The following is an 18,025-nucleotide window of genomic DNA, read 5'->3' as shown; positions in this document are numbered from 1 at the left end:
TTACTTACAAGTTCAAAGTTAGAACACTCACATTTCCGTACATACATGTACGATGTATGCATAGATACGTGTATGTATACATGTACATATGTACGTTTCCCGTCAACAACCTTGCGATGCCCGTTCGATAAATTCAATTATTTCTAACGAGACATGCAAACTGTCGCACGACTATGTGCCCCGAACCGAACGTTCTGCTTCCTGGAATTGCATCAATCAAATACTTGCACCTACGACAATGGATGCGAGAAACGATTAAAACTTATATAACGAGTAGATCTAATAACGATTGACTCGGTTCGCGTGGCGAAGCGTTCGATAAACTTCAACTTTCGTCATATTTTAAATACAATAAAGTATTTCCTTAAATATATAATATTTAATATCTTCTTTCGAAAATTACGATGTTTGATATGATGTGACGCCATGTTTGCGCATTTTCCAGCGAGATGGCTCCTGGTGCAAAGGGCTAAAAATACTTTGCCAACAAATTATAAAACATTCATTATTTGTTTGATTATTCGGTATATGTTTGAAATGTATTCATTTACTTTGTCATTATCTACACAGAGTCTGTGGAAATGATAGTTTTCATGAGGTTGCCTCTTACGGTATAAAAACTTTGAAAATATTATTCGACTACAATTGAAGTTGGAACAAAATTAAATAATAAATGATTGAATCTGACGATACAGAATGAATTTGTATAGCTTATGTATTAGATGCATGTAAGGAGGTGGAGTGATTACGCGGTTTGCTCGTTGAAACTACGACCGTGACAAGTTGGGCTTGCGTGGAGAGTGCGCGACTTGACTGTGCGCGACTGTGGGCGGACTCGACGCCGGCGCCGACGTATCCAGACGTATCCAACAGTATCCAACAGTATCCAACGAGCATATGTACACATATCGTTCCAAGTCGAAGCATTCTGCTACCTCGTCCGAAACTTGAAGCGAGAGAACATGATAGTACTGATGCAAAGTTCGCCGGGGGAAATGTGTGGTGCCCGAGTCTGAGCTGGTCTGAGCTGTCCGAGTCTCGTAGTCGTATCTATTTAGTCACGGTCGTGCCAGTGCACACGCTTTTGTGTCGCGTGCAAATCGTACGGTGCTTAACGACAATCGCATCAATTCAACACTCAACTTTCACTCAAAGACTCGATACAGTTTGTGACTTTGCAGATTATTTGGTTTCAAAGATACGTATTACAGGAACTTAGTGATAGCCCTGATAAGGGAACTGATCGCGAGGCGTACTTTTCTAAAGAATCGAAGAAAACGCCTTGCTATGACGATCGAGCTGCAGGCAAGTCTTTCTCGTCACATTGTCCTACGATAGTTTAATTATAGCTGCACGGCTTGTACAGACCTAGGCTCTCCCAAAATAATGATTGGATCAGCGTAAAGCGTATGCATGCCTCCTTGTCCTCTGTCCTCTGTCCTCTGTCCTCTGTCCTCTGTTCTCTGCTCTCTTTCTCTCTTTCTATCTTTCTATCTTTCTCTCTTCGTTTCTCTTCCCTTTGGGACACTTGTGCCGCAGTGCTTCCAAGTGCTTCTGGAAGTATACTTATACATATACCTGTGAAAACAGCTGTCGTTTTCGCTGGCTAATAGTTCCGTGGATGTTCGTTAAGTAACCACATTGGATCTTGCGTACCGGTGCTAATCGAAAAATTACGTTCAACTCGATTTGCGTCAATCGTCGCCCTGTATTGCGACATAAACAGATTTTCCACCAAAATGTTGGATACACAGTTTTATCCGTAACGAATAAATCGACCAAAAGACCAATTTTTCCCTTCCAACGATCGTTTCGTCTTGTTTTAGGTATACATATAGATATCCATCGATCTATTAGACTATGTTTTGTGTCTGCGTTCGTTTTGATAAAAACGCGCGCGGCAAACTCTTTTTACATGATTCCATAAGATAGCATTTCTAGAAAGCGTGTACAGTTGGTTTTTCTCCTTTGATAAAGGAGTTTGGGACATCGGTTAGGACACTTGGAATAATTTGTTAAATGCGTCAAAGCACATTTGGGAAAGTGCTCGGAGATAACGTTTCTGAGAAATGCGTGTATTCGATTTTATTCGATGAATTTGTTCGAAACGCGTGTCGTAGAGTATTTATAGAGAAAGCATTGTTTCTATAAAATCTACAAATTTCTCACAAACTACTCGAATTGAAAGTTAAGATTTCTTATTTATACGAGTTATTCTTATTTATAGCACGTGTCATAGAATGAAACACAATTAGCCGAGTGCTTGAAAAATGTTTATTAAGAATGTATATCGAGAGAAAAATTATTTTTCAGATGGGCATCGTCCAATGTGCATACCACTAATAGGCATGGAACAATTCCATGGTATGAGTGATGGAAATATAAATATAAGTGATGTCAGTGAGTACTGCTGGTTTTCTTATTTTACCATGCAAATTTTTACCTTATATTTTATAATAATTTTACCAAATAGTTGAAGTCATTGAAACCACCGATCCTGGATTTGCGGAGTCTAGTGGAAGGGAGGATCACCCATTGGTGGAGATGAACGCTAGACGTCTATTGCCATATATCGAGATAATTGAACAGCCGGCAAGCAAGGCTTTACGCTTTCGCTATGAGTGCGAAGGCAGATCAGCTGGTAGTATACCTGGTGCGAACAGTACACCAGAAAACAAAACGTTTCCTAGTATAAGAGTGAGTACTAAAAAAAATAAACACTGCTAGAAAATTAATTTTATATGTAACCAAGTAACGTTTGATGCAGATTGTGGGATACAAAGGTCGTGCCATAGTTGTAGTATCGTGTGTAACAAAAGAAGAACCATACAGACCTCACCCTCATAACCTTGTTGGAAAAGAGGCATGTAAACGTGGTGTTTGTACGGTAGAAGTCTCGTCTGAAAATATGACCGTCACATTTGCAAATCTTGGTATTCAGTGTGTTAAAAAAAAAGACATCGAAGAGGCGCTTAGAATACGGGAAGAAATTCGCGTTGATCCTTTTCGAAGTAAGCTAAAAGTACAGTAGATACTCTACAAAGAACTGGTAACAATGTAGCTAATTATTATACATGTTATTCTTTGATAGCTGGCTTCGATCATAAAAGACAGCCTTCTAACATCGATCTAAATGCAGTGAGATTATGTTTCCAAGTTTTCATAGAAGGATCTGAGAAGGCAAAATTTAACCTACCATTAAAACCAGTTGTATCCGATATTATATACGATAAAAGTAAGGCTTCGTCAACAATAATCTATATTCATTTTTGTTTAAGAGATTATTTATCTGTATATTCGATATTTCAGAGGCAATGTCGGATCTTGTAATATGCAAGCTCAGTCACTGCAGTGCTTCTGTTGCTGGTGGTATGGAAATGATTTTACTGTGTGAAAAGGTTGCAAAAGAGGACATACAAGTGAGATTTTTTGAAGAGAAAGATGGGAAACTTTGCTGGGAAGGACTCGGCGATTTTCAGCCTGCTCATGTACATAAACAAGTACGTGTCCTTTAAACTAAACACATAATATTATATGTAGGAAATGGATAGCTAAATGTTAGTTAAATTTTGATTTATAGACAGCAATCGCATTCAGAACACCGTCGTACAACAATCGCATTCAAGTCGACCAACCGGTGCAGGTGTACATTCAGCTCAGAAGACCATCGGACGGCACAACGAGCGAACCATTACCATTTCAGATGTTACCACTTGGTGCAGGTAGGCCTGCTTTCTGGTCTTTACGGAAAGCGTTTGCCAGGAAAAAAACCGATTACAGCACGTTTGGTAAAATTTTAGCCACCGAGTCGGCGTTATTTACGAACGCTGCGTCAAAATTCCCGCGTAATATCGACGAATATAACAACAATGATAATTTTGATATAAAACAGTCGAGCAATAAAATCTCTGCGTTACGCGCTTTAAACGATTTATACAACGTAAGAAACACGTTAGATTCGTGCAACGGGAATAACGAAATCAATCAAAATACCGCACAAAACGTAGGTCACTTAAAAAACACTATAATAGATTACGAGAATAACGAGATACCAATTAGCACCGAAACTGTACAGATAAATAGATTGTACAAAACTGACAGTAAACGTTTAGATAAGGAAACAATCGATACCAATGCTAGCACTTTAACTCTCGCTAAATCTGATACAGCTGCTAATAATGCAAATCTGTCGAAAAGTTCGGAATTTCCTAAAAATAAGTCCGACTGGTTCGATTATTCCGAAGTAGACAAATGGGTACAGAAAGGTCAGATGTGTCTAAAAGAGAAAGATAACGAACCAGAGTGTAAAATCGAGACGGAAGATTGCAACAAGTCGTTTAACGAATTATTGACACAAGTAGCCGAACTGGATCAGATTTATGCTGACACGCACACAAAGTTAGTGGAGGCAGCATTCGAGCAGAGCACGACCGACCAACCAATGGAGATCGACGTTTGTGACAATCAGACTTACACTAGTCTACAAATGGCAATGAAAAATCCTGTAGAATTCATCGATTTACCAATCGAGAGGAAGTACGAAGACGTGACTATACCAAAGATAAACCTACATCATTTTTCACCTTCTCCTCCTGTAACTACCAAGAGAGATGGAACGCAAGAAGCGGAGGAAACATTACCGCCTTTACCTCCAAAACGCATTCGCAAAATGCCTTCCATGCCTCTTCTACCTCGTCCTATATCCTCTCAGACAACTGACTCGTTTGTTGGTGCACCAAACAAAAATTTACCTTCCCTACCTGGTACACTGCCCAAAAGCTCCAAGCAAGGACTTTTCTCGAAATTATTCGCTAAGAAAATAAAAAAAAATAAAGATACCGTTTCGAATGTGTCTAAGGGAAGCAATTCTTCGTTGAATACACCAGAAAGTATTTCATACTTGACGAAGAACAATATACCGGATGGCTCGTTGCAGAATCCAAGACCTAGTGCGATAAGTACCACTAGCGTTAAATCTCTTAGATTGGAAGGCGACGAGACACCACCTTATGGAATGGAATTGACAGAGGCTGAGCATTACGCATTGTATACTGCAATGGCGCCTCATGCAACGGCATCTGAATTTGATGAAATGTCTTTCTATTATAGTCCCGTAGAAGGTGGAAAGATTTTTTCAGAAAAAAAAGAAACGTAATTTGCTTTCTTATTTGTAACGTTTGATACAGTACTTCCACTTAAAAGCGATTTGTTTCTTTTCGTAACTAATAACTAATAACGTAAAGGTATGCTGATATACCTTTAAAAATGGCGAATATTGTGATTTGTCGAAGCTGCTACTTTTGCAATTGTGATTTTTTTCCAAGATGAATTCTTGTAGCTTCGATACATACGCGCCGTTGCGGTGCACTCGTGTATGTTACGATTTTTGTATAAGAGACTCTGAGAACACACTTTGATCAAAACGCACCGAAATTAATGTAACGCTATTCTAGTCGAGGTACAAATTGTTACTCTTTATCCATAGTCTTTCATATCTTAAACGATTGCTGATAACGTGGACTCAGCTGGAACTTGTTGTTTAATATCGAAGGATTTAGCGTCCATTCTAGTCAAATTTTACAGTGTTTACACTTGTCCTCTTGCATATTGCTTTTTACTATTTATAATATGTTGTTAAGTTTTGTTTCCTTTTTTTTTGTTTTTTGTTTTTTATGGTGTCTCATGTTTATACGCATCACTAAATTTCTAGTCCTAGAATAGGCATTTAATTTATAGTTGGAAGTAAGATCGTTTTATTTGTTTGTAACTTGTAAGTGTTTTAAACCAGAAAGGTATCATTTGTGCAGATAGATTATTTAACAGCGGGACAAGCGAGGCCTTTCGTCTTCGGAGCAACTAATATAATACTGTTGATAAATCACGTGGTTAATATACAATCATTTATAGATGATCCAGATTCGTTAAGGCGAAAGCGACAAAAGTTTAATAACAGTCCAAACGCGCTAATTTTGAGGCATGTACAGGCAGAAGCTGAGAAGCGTGAGTATTTTTTTTTTTTTCTTGAAATTGTCCTCAATTCTACAGCTTTGCCGGGGTTGGGTTTCGTAGCATCATCAATGGCATCGTTGCATCGTCAAAAATTTATCAAAGTCCATTGTGCTATGTACGTTTATGTCGAAAATGGCTGACTCTACTTTTCCTATACTGTAACTAATTTTCACATTGACATTTGCTATGTACTTTACGTGAACGAAGAACGAATAGCAAGCTGTTTCAATGACGTCAGCAATGGATACCATTTTGTGCATTTTAATTGGGGCCCGTTACGCTCCATTTGTTGTATTGATTGTTGTTGTAACGGATATCTAGAGAATTTGTTGTAAGTTCCGGAGGTTTGAAGTACTTGTACATTTGGAAAATATTTACGGCATTTTTACGAAACGCAAGTTTATATTTGTCGGAATACCAATGTTTCAGCGTTCTTGAGTCACATCATATACTAACCACAGAATTAATCTGATCTCCCTTTGCACATTGGAGACGTCCTAATTCTTATATTTCTCGCGTTTCTCATTCAATGTTTAGTGCATTCAATCGCATCGAATAGTGCCTAATTATCTAGACAGTTGACGTGGAGCGATCGTTTAGAATTTTCATTGTGCAAAGGGCGATGTGTTTCACGGTTTAGAATTGTCATTGTATTAAGAGAAATGCTATATATATATATATATACACATACACACAAATATATATATATATATATATATTTTCACACACTGATGAGGAATCTTGTTTTATACTTTTTTAAGGACGTATTTTGTATAAACATTTGAAATTTGTACTTAAATGATTGGAGAGCAGTGGCCTTGTACCTTTTAAAGAGAACATTGTATTTTTGTAATTACGATCGATAATTACGCGAATTGAAGCTATTTTTATATACATTAGTGTGACGAAAAAGTATATTGTAAAAAATGTCTGTAAAGCTTAAGGTTTAACGGTATACAAGTACCCTGCTCTCGTACAATAATGTTGCACTTGAAAACTCAGCAATACATAACAGAAACAAAAACAATGTTCAATACTTGTATGGTAATACAAAGATTTTTATAAACTGCTTCATAAAAAAAAAAAAAACTATATCTATACATTGTATAACTTACATATGCATAATATATCTATCTATATACATGTACAATTATTTGATGATGAAAGTATCGTGTCTTTTATTCCGCTCCCAATCAATTTCAGATTTAAAAAAAATATCGTATAATAAGACTCGCAGGTACGACATGATAATATTAATTTTGTTTGATGATATTTTGTAATCATGTTGACTGTATTTTTTATTACAGTACGAAGTACAGTTTTTTTTCGAGTAACCTTTGGAGTGAAAATACATAAAATTTGCATGCATCATCTTCCTAACTAACCTTCTTCTACTTAAAAACGTTGCATTTGTCGGCTAATTTTTGTTTCTCCCTTCGTAATCTTTATATGTTTTTCCTTCCTACAGTAACGTGAATGAAAACTAACACAACATGTCTTTCGTAAAATGTTACAAATGATAATGATAGTCTAACAATGTGCAAGATAGATGTGCATTTTTTTGTACAATGAAAAATGTCGAGAATTTGCAGAGTTTGTTTTATCGTATCGTAGATGCTGCCATGTTAAATCAACCAATTACGTACAATTTTAACATAATCAAATCGGAACCAACAGAAAGGATACCTCCTTTTGGAGGTCCAGTTGCAAGTGGAGCATCCTTTCCAATGTACTCCATGGGAACAACTTCTCCACAGCCACAGTCTACGATGCAGGCTTTGAGGTAACTAAAATTTTGTTTATACTTGAAGGTTGGAGAATAAAACTGCATTGTACAGGAAAATAATGTAGGTTTGTACAAATGTAAATATGTTATACAGACCTCAAGTATCTCCAGGTCGCACACCATCCCCTATGGATTACAAAGATTACAGTCCGTACAACTCGCCTGTTGTTCAATCGCAATTATCTCCTCAATATCAATCGACAAATAATCGGGCAGTACAACCACCATCGGCAGGAATACATGTCCAACAACAATTTCCATATGTACACAACGCGTTACAACCACAGGAGGAATTAATGCTGGGTAGGGTGTTGCCTAATTATCAAGAAGAATTACAAACGTTAAACATTGCTGGTAATACATATAAATTCTGCTTAGATCGTTCCATTTGTCTCTGACCACTAATGGGAAATGTCAATCAATTCACGCATAATAATCTATTCAGCAGGTGGAGTGGAAGCAACAGATGTCACAAGCCTTTTAGATATGGACAATCAACAGTATAACTTTGACTCAAGTCTAAACCCGCTCGATTCAGCGGAACTTGCCGCTTTTGGTACTGCTCTCTCTAATAACTTATCTAGTGGGTTGTCTATCTCGGACTCTAATAGGGTACGCACAATGCCAGACGTTTATATTTCGTCATATTGATAATATTAACAAATTAACAATAGAATAAACTTTTATTAAATTTAGCCGGAAGCTAGCAGAGGAGGAAACCCCGAGGTGGTCAATATCGAAGAAAGCAGTAACATGACGGACAGTTTTACAAGAATTACTAACAATACCATACAAGAACTGTGCACCTTAAACAACATGTTTAAACCTACGCGGCAAATCGACAACTAAAGCGCTGTTGTAGATTTTATTGTTGTATAAACGTGATCTACCAAACGGAAATAGTTTGTAAGTAACATACTGCGAGAGTAATTATGTAATATTGATTGTGATAAAATTGCATTACCCATCGTACACCTCTGTACAAATTAACAGTCGTGTTACGTAACTCTACAAACTACTTTTTTGAAGTTGGTCACTTATCTTAAACGTTGTTAATACTTTTGTATCATTTCTGATATTGTTTTTTTAACATCACGAATTAAAATATTTATCGATCTAACTAATGTATATATATATATATATACATACATACATACATACATAATGTATATATATGTATAACAAGTGCTGTGACTGTGATTAAAGTGTACCGAAATCTACACGCTCTGACATGCATGCAAAGTGTCTCGACAAGGACCATAATTAACATGAAATAAAAACTCATAGTGAACGAAATACATTGTGTATTGTAAAAGACAATCTGCATGCAGTATTCGTACAAAGTAATAATTGTTTAGGTAAGATACCTCTGAACAAACATTTCTCTTAGACATCTTGTACGCTTACACAAATGTTTGACTTTTATTTTTTACACATTTATATTTGCTACAAATTTGTTTTGTAAATATAGTTTTTATATTAAGAGTAATTTCTAAGCATAAATTGCTTTGTATCCCAATTATATATATACCCCGATTATAAAAACTCCAATACATATTCCGTCCAGGCACGTTGATTAATCTTCAAATAAATTTCTGTCCTAAACTAAGGACTCAGTATGCTAGTTTTGCGGTTACATGGGAAAAAATGTTATAGTTTTTCATCGTAGATTTTTATGTACACAAATACTCGCGATTTGTATTCCGGTACCAGTTACCAAATCGCTATACTTATTACACAGAGTATTTTATAAATAAAATATCTGATACAAATAAGATTATACGTAGATACATACATTTACTACATGTATAAAGTTACATCTAAGAGTATACTATAATTTTACATACAATTATACGTGTAAATAAACACAACTATTGAATTTTAATAGTGTTTAATCCAGTGTATCGCATATCATTATGTACACGTTTTATTGCATAATTGCTTGTTAGTATTTACACAGCATTACCACACATTTAATTCTTAATTTATACGTATATACAAGGCAAGTAGAAACGTTATTATTGTAAAGTACCTTCAAAGAAATAAATGGTCCAAGTATCGTAAAAGAATATATTTACGCATAGGGAAGAGACTCGTTCCTTCACAGACACGTGAAGAATAAAAAACAATTTGTTCTTTTCCAAAATGTATTTACTTAAAAATACAATGAAAGTTCAATTCTGATGGAATGGGCAGAAATATAGTCTGTGGTGTCGGTTACTGTTACGTCGAAAGTGATGATGCGATGGTATCCTGTACAAAAGTAGTTTGAACAAGATTTATGAACACACAAACCAAATTCTTAGCCTAGGATTTTCGTTTACGTTTAATCGTAACAGGTGTCGTTACCAAATTCATTAAGTTTGTTTTTTTTTTTCAATGCTTACCTAACAAACGTAGGGATGTAACGGTATCTAGGCGATTAGCCTGATTGATTGATTGATTGATTGATTGTAAGACCCGTTAGCACCAGTAAATAATTTCCAGAGTCACGTCAAGCACTCGAGCAGAGAAGAGTTCCGTGATCTCTGGCTTCGAGTACGAAACGGGAGTCCTTTTGTTATTCCTTTTGGACATGTTGCAAACGGGGCTCGGGAGTGTATTAATAAAATTAAATGGACCTATACTTATCGTGTATGCATTGTATACTATGAACGGTAAAGTACTCATTTTTGCTCAGGCACCTGTACTTGAAGATAGTTCTTTGTCAACGCATTTGTCAAGGTACTATCTTGAAGCGAACACGTGTAAAATACAACAATGGATTGTGTATAAAAGTGTAGAGTAACAGAGTTTTAGAGATGGGTATGGTCTGTAAACGGTACAATTATAAACTGCTAATACGTACGCCTTTTACGTATGATTACGATCCGGATTTGATGTTGTTGTAAACGTTACACGATCCATCCCATCTCGTTGGATTCAGTGTAGCAGGATACAGTTCACGAATAGCAGTTTTCTTTTTCTTTAATACTGCCATTTTTTGTAATTTATTTTCGGATGTATAACCCATTACTACTCACGAGAACGAATCATTTTCTCTGATCTAACTGCGTTTTATTTAACTATCTCATTCGAAAATATTTGTACATTAAAACGTGGGACATCGTCTCGCATTCAAATTATCGTTACTTTTATTTATTATGCAGCTATGGTACAATGGTATCGTAACCGCAATGTCTCTTCACCCTTTCTTGTCTACCAGTCTCCCCGAAATAAGTGGCAACATGGACGTTCCATTTGCAACGATCCACCGACCCTAGCACAAAGAGCATCTTTTTCATCGTTTGGTAAACAGTGAATTGCATTTAAACTCATTAAAAAATTATATGATACCATTGGTAATTTCCACAGCTATATGGTCATTGATAAGACACTGATCACCATGCACAACGGCAACTGTCATAGTACAGAATACTGTCACTCGTTCTGCGACAGCCAACGAATCATTGCTATGAACAGTCCATGACAATGAAGTCAAAATAAAACCACGATACGTACAATACAAATTAATTACGCTCGAATAAGAGCAGTCGAATAGGGAGAGTACACATCGATTTCGAGATCGACGGTTACTTTGCATCATTGTCAACGATTTTTTAAATTTGCCACGCGACTTGTCTCTTAAAGTTGTTACGTAACTACACAAACTTATGCTGTGTACAAATGGAATATAGTTGTTTTTAGAGAAATAAAACATTAATCTGCGGTATTTGCACCTCGTAAAATAAACATTCTCTCCCTATTCTGTGCCCTAAGCCTAAAGTGTAACACTTGTCCACATTACATTACGTTACATAATATTATCGTTAATAATAAAATGTTTCTTATTCCATAACTTTATACATGCTATGTATAATTATTATGCAATGTTAAAGTCACACATTACACATCCACACTACCCGGCGCGAGCGTTGCATTAACCTTAATTCCTGTTTTTCTTTACCTTTTCTTAAATCGAACAGGAGTACGCAGCAGTTTTTAGACTCTGTTTAAAATTCTCTTTCAGTGTATATCGAATAACGAGACATGCCCGTTCGACTTTGTCTATTTTTGTTTTAAATACATACTTGTCTACTCGTTTTATACAAGTAAAGAAGTAGGTAATCGAACAAAATAGGGAAAAAATTGAGCCGCCCGCGCTCCTGCAATGTCGTTGCAAATACACATACAGATCGAGAAAAGGAAAATCAATCACGCGCACAAGGTGAGAGACATTCGTCGAACTACAAACATAAATTTGATTTCAAATGTAAAAAAATCACCCACAAATGTTCATTTTACACTATTTAAATACAATAGAGCTTTTCATATCTTAAATAAGTTTCCTTTATAAAACTGTCCCGCGGAGAAAGCCAGATGACGGCAAATACCAATTAGTAGGTGGTTTGGATAAAACCGATAAATTCGGCTTGGGATCGTTGACGATGTATCGAGAGCACGGTTGCCAATCAGATATACATGAGATATTAAATCGACGTTCTCACGACGAATATATGGTTTTCAATTCAAACTACCTAACAAAGTATTTGGTGATGGCTAGACGACCAGAATTGCAAAGAGCCAAGACAGTAGAATCGCGGATGCCCTCTAATGCGTGTCAGCCCACCACAACTCTGGTGAGGTGGTAATTTTTATTTTGTAGGTCGGGAGGTTCCAGCAATACGGTATAGGGCACGATGGATATCAACATTGCTACCAACCACTCAATATGAGAGTAAGCGTTTGCTGAGAAGACTGCCGAAGATCGACGACGGCGACTCCATGTGCCTACCTCCTCCCTTCGTACTTACATACCTCCTTCCCTTTTTTCATTATGCGTCTTCCTCTTCGTCCTCTACTTCTCCTTCTAATTCACCTTCTACGTCATCCTCCTCTTCATCTGCAAACCAACAAGTAAACAAGATTCGAGTGAAACATATCTATCTAAATATGAGAATATCGATTCGCACGCTATGCGATCAAACAGATAGCATAGAGTCACGAGATTAATGGACAATTCGTCTACCTTCGCCCTCTTCTAAATCTTCCTCGCATTCTGGCATTTCGTCTTCCTCGTCGTCCTCTTCGCCATCGCCGTCGACTTCATCTTCATCTTCTACCTCTTCCTCTTCTATTTCCTCCTCTTCCACTTCTCCGTCGCCGTTTTCTTCCTTCTTCTGTTTTTTTGGTTCGTCATTCTTTTCCTGCAACAGAAAATTATGGACTCACATTACGATACAGTACGTAACAGTATGTATAAGTACGGAGACTCGAAAAGAAGATAAACATTCCTGTGTTTGCAACCTAAACAAATATAGAAATTGACCACTTCCGTTTAAATACTTGCTATTGTACACGCGAAATTAATCGCTCCAGAAAGAAGGTGGGAGAACTTGACAAATAGGGGAAACCCTGACAATGAGCTAAAGATAAAGAGGGGGAGTGTAAACGGATGAAGAGGATTCCCTTCCCGCCAACAAACGTAAGGACATGGAAAAAAAGGTAGAGGGGACCTTCCGTTAAAAAATGGCGGAACAGGAAAACGCAAAGAACGATAGGGGGGAATTGTATTCGCTAGAGACCGGCAATGCTAAACACGAGAATGGAAAAATATATCTCTGCTTATAAATAATTTAAATCAAAGACATGTATGTATAACAATCGTTACAAGTTAAATCTTCGTAAATCAATATATATATATATATTCCCATTAAAAGAAACTATCTTTTTCATTGGTTTGTAATAGAACGTCAACATTTCTACTCTATTTGTTCTCTCGAGGCGAATGTTTGACTTTCTATTCTTATCGAGTGGCGTTGACAAGAAACTTACGGTAGATTACCATAAAATTTGCGCTGCGATAAATAAAAATAATGGTAAAGTTCTGAAAGATACACGACAGTTTCACACGATCCTCGAAATACCGCGACACCTTCGACTTGTGTTCACAGAGCGTTACTCGTCCACAGGGTGGTGGGTCGCGCGTCGTAAAGGTATACACACGCGCCGTGTGTATTGGCGGCATGAGGAAAGAGGGCATAGAAAACTCGCAGGACTGCACCGTCCAATCAAAGGGAGGAATCGACTAAGACCGGAGTGGAGGGGGAAGCGTAGGGATTGGCAGACGGTACGCGACACATGTTTGTAGAAGGGATGTGTTCGTGCTGCGTAAAGCGGGCGAAAGGGGAGGGCAGGGAAAAGAGAAGCACCAAACACAGCGTGCCCGGGGTATCGTGCACAGAGCCTAAGCCGCTACAGTTTCAAATAAAGTACGAGCTAATGGGGGGAGGGGGAGGGAGAGGGGGGGGGGAGCGAGAAAAATAAAAGAAAGAACGTACAATCTATACTTCGAGTTACCAGAGCAAACAAAACGTACGCGTACATGCTAAAATAAACGAATTCTGACACTCTCTAATCGTCGCTGGCGTTAAAAGTTGTAACATCATCGAGTTCGCGTCGCTTCAAGGTAACCATGTCTCGTATTATCAAGCGTCTTTATCAAAAGAAACGTAATATCTCATTTCATAAAACTTGGAGGCTAAGCATAAAATATCGATATCGTTTACGGTTAATCGGACTCGTGGAACCAATAGAATGCGTTTATCTTAACACTGTTTATAAACTGGTGTGATGAAACGCGAATGAAATGTATGTTGATTACATGGATAATGTATAGGTGGATACTGTACTAGGATATCATACGATGCCGTGAAAAAGCAACTTGTATAATTCGATCGCACTTTCTTCCAAGTAGAATTTGTTGGAGACTGCTGTCGCTATGCATTCATGGCGTTGTCGGGTAAGTTTACAACGAACGGTAAGTGACAGTGACGTATAGGCACCAATGGTCACGAAATGACGATGCTGTCTGTCGTGAAAGTTTCTACTCTATTTGCTCTCTTAAGGTTATCCCACAGACACGATTATCTATCGACTTGTTATTAATCACGAGGTCTTTCCAGATAACCCAACGTTCATAACCTATCGTATAAACTCATTTTCGCTCGATTCTCTTGGTCGTACGGGTAAGCCATGAATAATCGTTATATAATTCTTCTGTAACACGTATTAATTTGACCGTATTCGAGCTACCAGGGGCATCTCTGTTCGCGTGTTCGCTGATGGGAACCACAGACGTCTATTCGATAGGAAAGAATTTGTAAACGCGTAACAATGATTCGAGCTACGAATAAACACGTAATTAATTATCGTCGTAACGAACCGACACTCTCTTAATAAGTTCAACGTTGAATTGGGTTAAGTACATCAAAATGACTAATTAATAAGTATCATACCGTTACTCGCCGATACAATAATACAACGATCCACAAGTTGTTTGGACTAAACTTTGTAAACAAAGTACTGTTAAGACCAGTTTTCTATGAGTTTTCGATACATTTAGATTCGAGTAATTCGTAACTCCCGCCTTTTTCCACTCCTTCCACTTTAATCCATACGCGCTTGCGTCACAGGATGTCTACGAGTACGAATTTACTACGTGACTACGTAATCGGAGTACAACGACGATACGAATCGCAAAACTAAATGTCGCGAACCCAGGAATTCCGTAAACTCGAAACAAGTACCCCACCCCATTTTCTAGTCGATGTATAAACAAACAAGGACAGATACGATGCTAACGACGATTGATAGATAACGTGATAATCAATGGTACAATATGTTTCGAAACAGGTACACAATGGTGGATTTCCATGTGACATACTCACTTACCGTGAAGACGCCAACACCACGGATTTTCTACGGTACGGTGCCAATGAGAAGCGTGGCGATACCGGCATTTTCGGTAACCGAGTTTCACCTCGCGACTCCCATAATAGTGGAGGCGGTGGAACGCGTATTATCGACTAAAAATAAGTTGCTCCTATCAGGACACGCTGAACGACGTTCCGATTTAAGATGAAAAATCGTGTCGATGTTTTCTCAAAGGTTTGTATAACACCGGCGCGGCATACTACGAAAGAATAGGGAGGCAGGAGAGGACACGGGTATATAATACATGGCGTTGCCGCTGGCTGCGCGCGTGGGGTTCTCAAGGGAGAGGGAGACAGACATAGGTCCGACTCGGTGGACTCGAAGACAGGAGGGGATAGAGAGAGTGAGTGAGTGAGTGAGTGAGTGAGTGAGTGAGTGAGTGAGTGAGTGAGTGAGTGAGTGAGTGAGTGAGAGAGAGAGAGAGAGAGAGAGAGAGAGAGAGAGAGAGAGAGAAGAGCAAAGCGAGGAAGGAAGCCTTCGGCGCGGTGTTTATGCACGCAGATCGGTAAACAATTTCAGAGCAACACGTCGGTCTCGAAAGAGATATATGTGTTCGTCTATCGATCGTCTGTCGGACACGATTAACCCTCTTACAACGAATTATCGATCAATTACGACACGGAAAGGGAGAGCGACGGATATACAAAGAAAAGAGACGAGAAAACGAAGGAAGGGAGAAAAGATAGGACGAGCGCGAGCGAGATAGCGTAACGAACGCGGGCTTGGTTTCGGGCGCCATAATGGAAACCCGCGGCGGCGGCGGTGGTGGTGGTGGCGGCAGCAGGCAACGACGGTCGGAAAAATGCGCGGGATACTCGCTTTTCCTACCTATAACTACGATATTCTAGATTAAAAATGGCGTCCATCTTGTGGATAGATTGGCTCGACCATGTAAATTATACTCGCGTCCGGGGCAACTCTTTACAAACACCGCCGTAAGCCTATTACGTTACCGAAACGTATAATAATGAAACGAGCACATGGCGCTAGTAGCTAACATCCCGCCCGAATTATGCGTTCACTTTATCATCTCGTTGCGAATGGAAACGGAGTCGATTCCGATATTAGCTGGTATCCGTGAAATCCAGATCGGTAATTATAGACGGCATTGTAAAGACAGGGGTGATCAACCGACTGAACCCATCGTGCTCGTGGCAGTCACGCGAAATACGATGGCGTCCCTCGACTCTCGATTGGAAAAACATCGCGTTCAGTGTGTTTTCGGAGGGAAAACGACGAGAACGATTACCTTTTCTCGACACCAGAAAAATGTAGGAAAATGCCGGCCGGCGTTCTATCTTCTTCGCGCCCGTCAATCGGTCGAAACGGGACACCCGACTGCCCGCCCACCAGTTTGGTCCCGAGAATACGGTATCACGTACAAACTTTCAAAAGCATGTTTTACCTCGAACGAATTATCATTCATGCGTAAAGCCCAGCGAGCGGGGAAAAATAGACGACAGAAATGGTAATCACAACTGCGAGAATTACAATTGGAGCTGTATCACGAACGCGAGGATTTCGTGAAATCGTAGACGATGATGCCGTGACCGAGCAGCGTGGCGCGGAAGCGTGGTGTATGCCGGCGTGTAATATGTACGTGATTTACGTGTGTACATGTATCCTTACGTAGCAATCGCGGCGATTGATCGTGTAAATGATATACCGCGAAATCGTGTGAAAACGTGAGAAAAAAAAAAAACAAGACACTACTCACCTCGGCCGGCCTCTTGATTCCTTTGATCTCACACTTCGCGTCCCCGGAAGCCTTATCGTTTTCGGTCACCTTCTCGACAGCGACCTCGTTGTTTTCCTTAGTGCTCATTGTGGATACGTGCTCGTTGGGCAAGATGCCTGCGTGTCCGCTTACAAAACGGTGGAAAAAGATGGAACGGTGCGTGTGTACACGTAACGAAAACTCAGATGTCCTCGCGCGGCGTCGGTTTCCGGCGAAATGCCCGAGAGAGCAGCGTCGTCAGGCGAAAACCCAAGGGGCAAGGGCGGGGGGGTGGGGGGTGGGGGGAGTGAGAGAAAAAGATAGAGAGAGGGGAAAGGAGGATGAGACAGAGAGTCGAACCAGTCAGGAGTAGAGAGTGCCGTGTACTGACGACTGTGGCGCGAATAGCGCAAAGCGGACTACTACCCGGTCTCGGTTCGCTCCTAGCACATCCAACCTGGCTTTGTTCAAAAATGAAGATGGCGCGGGTTTGAAACTCGATAAATGCCTGATTGGTTGAAACCTTGATGCCCTTTCGGGACGTGTCACTGCGCCTAATTGGGAACGTTATAACGCTACATAAACTTTTATTATTTCTTGCGAACGTTTTCCACGTAATGCGTCCACCTGAAGTATAAATAAAATTAAATCCTGCGGAGGACGAGGGGTTCGAGAGTTCGTGGCCTGGTTCTGCCGTCCGGTTCGAGGCTAAGTCGCTCGATTCAAATAAGCTACGACGCTGCGAACCATTTGTTACC

At 39.2% G+C, this 18,025-nt stretch overlaps 2 protein-coding genes across 5 annotated transcripts; one reads left to right on the top strand and one right to left on the bottom strand.

Annotated features, from left to right (window-relative positions):
* Positions 1-855: 855 nt before the first annotated feature.
* LOC128877103 (embryonic polarity protein dorsal-like) lies at positions 856-11,839 on the top strand. Of its 4 annotated transcripts, none has more exons than XM_054124120.1 (12): positions 894-1,305; positions 2,314-2,400; positions 2,474-2,697; positions 2,768-3,011; positions 3,092-3,235; positions 3,310-3,500; positions 3,581-3,722; positions 5,908-6,000; positions 7,624-7,792; positions 7,890-8,098; positions 8,241-8,407; positions 8,492-11,839. In XM_054124120.1, exons 2-12 carry the CDS (start codon positions 2,328-2,330, stop codon positions 8,642-8,644), a joined length of 1,809 nt encoding a protein of 602 aa, XP_053980095.1. In that variant the 5' UTR covers positions 894-1,305; positions 2,314-2,327; the 3' UTR covers positions 8,645-11,839. The 4 variants fall into 4 exon arrangements, with proteins under 4 accessions (XP_053980091.1, XP_053980095.1, XP_053980094.1 ...); XM_054124119.1 differs by having other exon boundaries at positions 898-1,305; positions 7,890-8,149; XM_054124116.1 differs by lacking the exons at positions 7,624-7,792; positions 7,890-8,098; positions 8,241-8,407; positions 8,492-11,839 and having other exon boundaries at positions 856-1,305; positions 3,581-6,037.
* Positions 10,907-17,639, bottom strand: LOC128877106 (prothymosin alpha-A). The gene is made up of 3 exons (XM_054124125.1): positions 17,268-17,639; positions 12,804-12,981; positions 10,907-12,677 (listed from the first exon to the last, which is right to left on the bottom strand). The coding sequence occupies exons 1-3, from the start codon at positions 17,373-17,375 to the stop codon at positions 12,610-12,612; spliced, it is 354 nt and encodes a 117-aa protein (XP_053980100.1). The 5' UTR covers positions 17,376-17,639; the 3' UTR covers positions 10,907-12,609.
* Positions 17,640-18,025: the final 386 nt, after the last annotated feature.

Source organism: Hylaeus volcanicus, chromosome 5 (genome assembly GCF_026283585.1).
Source record: "Hylaeus volcanicus isolate JK05 chromosome 5, UHH_iyHylVolc1.0_haploid, whole genome shotgun sequence".
NCBI classification, from domain to species: domain Eukaryota; kingdom Metazoa; phylum Arthropoda; class Insecta; order Hymenoptera; family Colletidae; genus Hylaeus; species Hylaeus volcanicus.
Note: the sequence above shows the minus strand (reverse complement) of the source record. Positions and strands in the feature narration are given on the sequence as shown.

What these genes read in the sequence shown, in the direction of transcription:
- LOC128877103 (XM_054124116.1), top strand. Translation starts at nt 2,328, where the DNA reads ATGTGCATACCACTAATAGGCATGGAACAATTCCATGGTATGAGTGAT. An exon ending in CGATATTATATACGATAAAA is followed by an intron (nt 3,236 to 3,309) that starts GTAAGGCTTCGT and finishes TCGATATTTCAG; the next exon opens with AGGCAATGTCGGATCTTGTA. An exon ending in CTGCTCATGTACATAAACAA is followed by an intron (nt 3,501 to 3,580) that starts GTACGTGTCCTT and finishes TTTGATTTATAG; the next exon opens with ACAGCAATCGCATTCAGAAC.
- LOC128877106 (XM_054124125.1), bottom strand. Translation starts at nt 17,375, where the DNA reads ATGAGCACTAAGGAAAACAACGAGGTCGCTGTCGAGAAGGTGACCGAA. An exon ending in GAATCAAGAGGCCGGCCGAG is followed by an intron (nt 12,982 to 17,267) that starts GTGAGTAGTGTC and finishes TTTCTGTTGCAG; the next exon opens with GAAAAGAATGACGAACCAAA. An exon ending in AGATTTAGAAGAGGGCGAAG is followed by an intron (nt 12,678 to 12,803) that starts GTAGACGAATTG and finishes GTTGGTTTGCAG; the next exon opens with ATGAAGAGGAGGATGACGTA.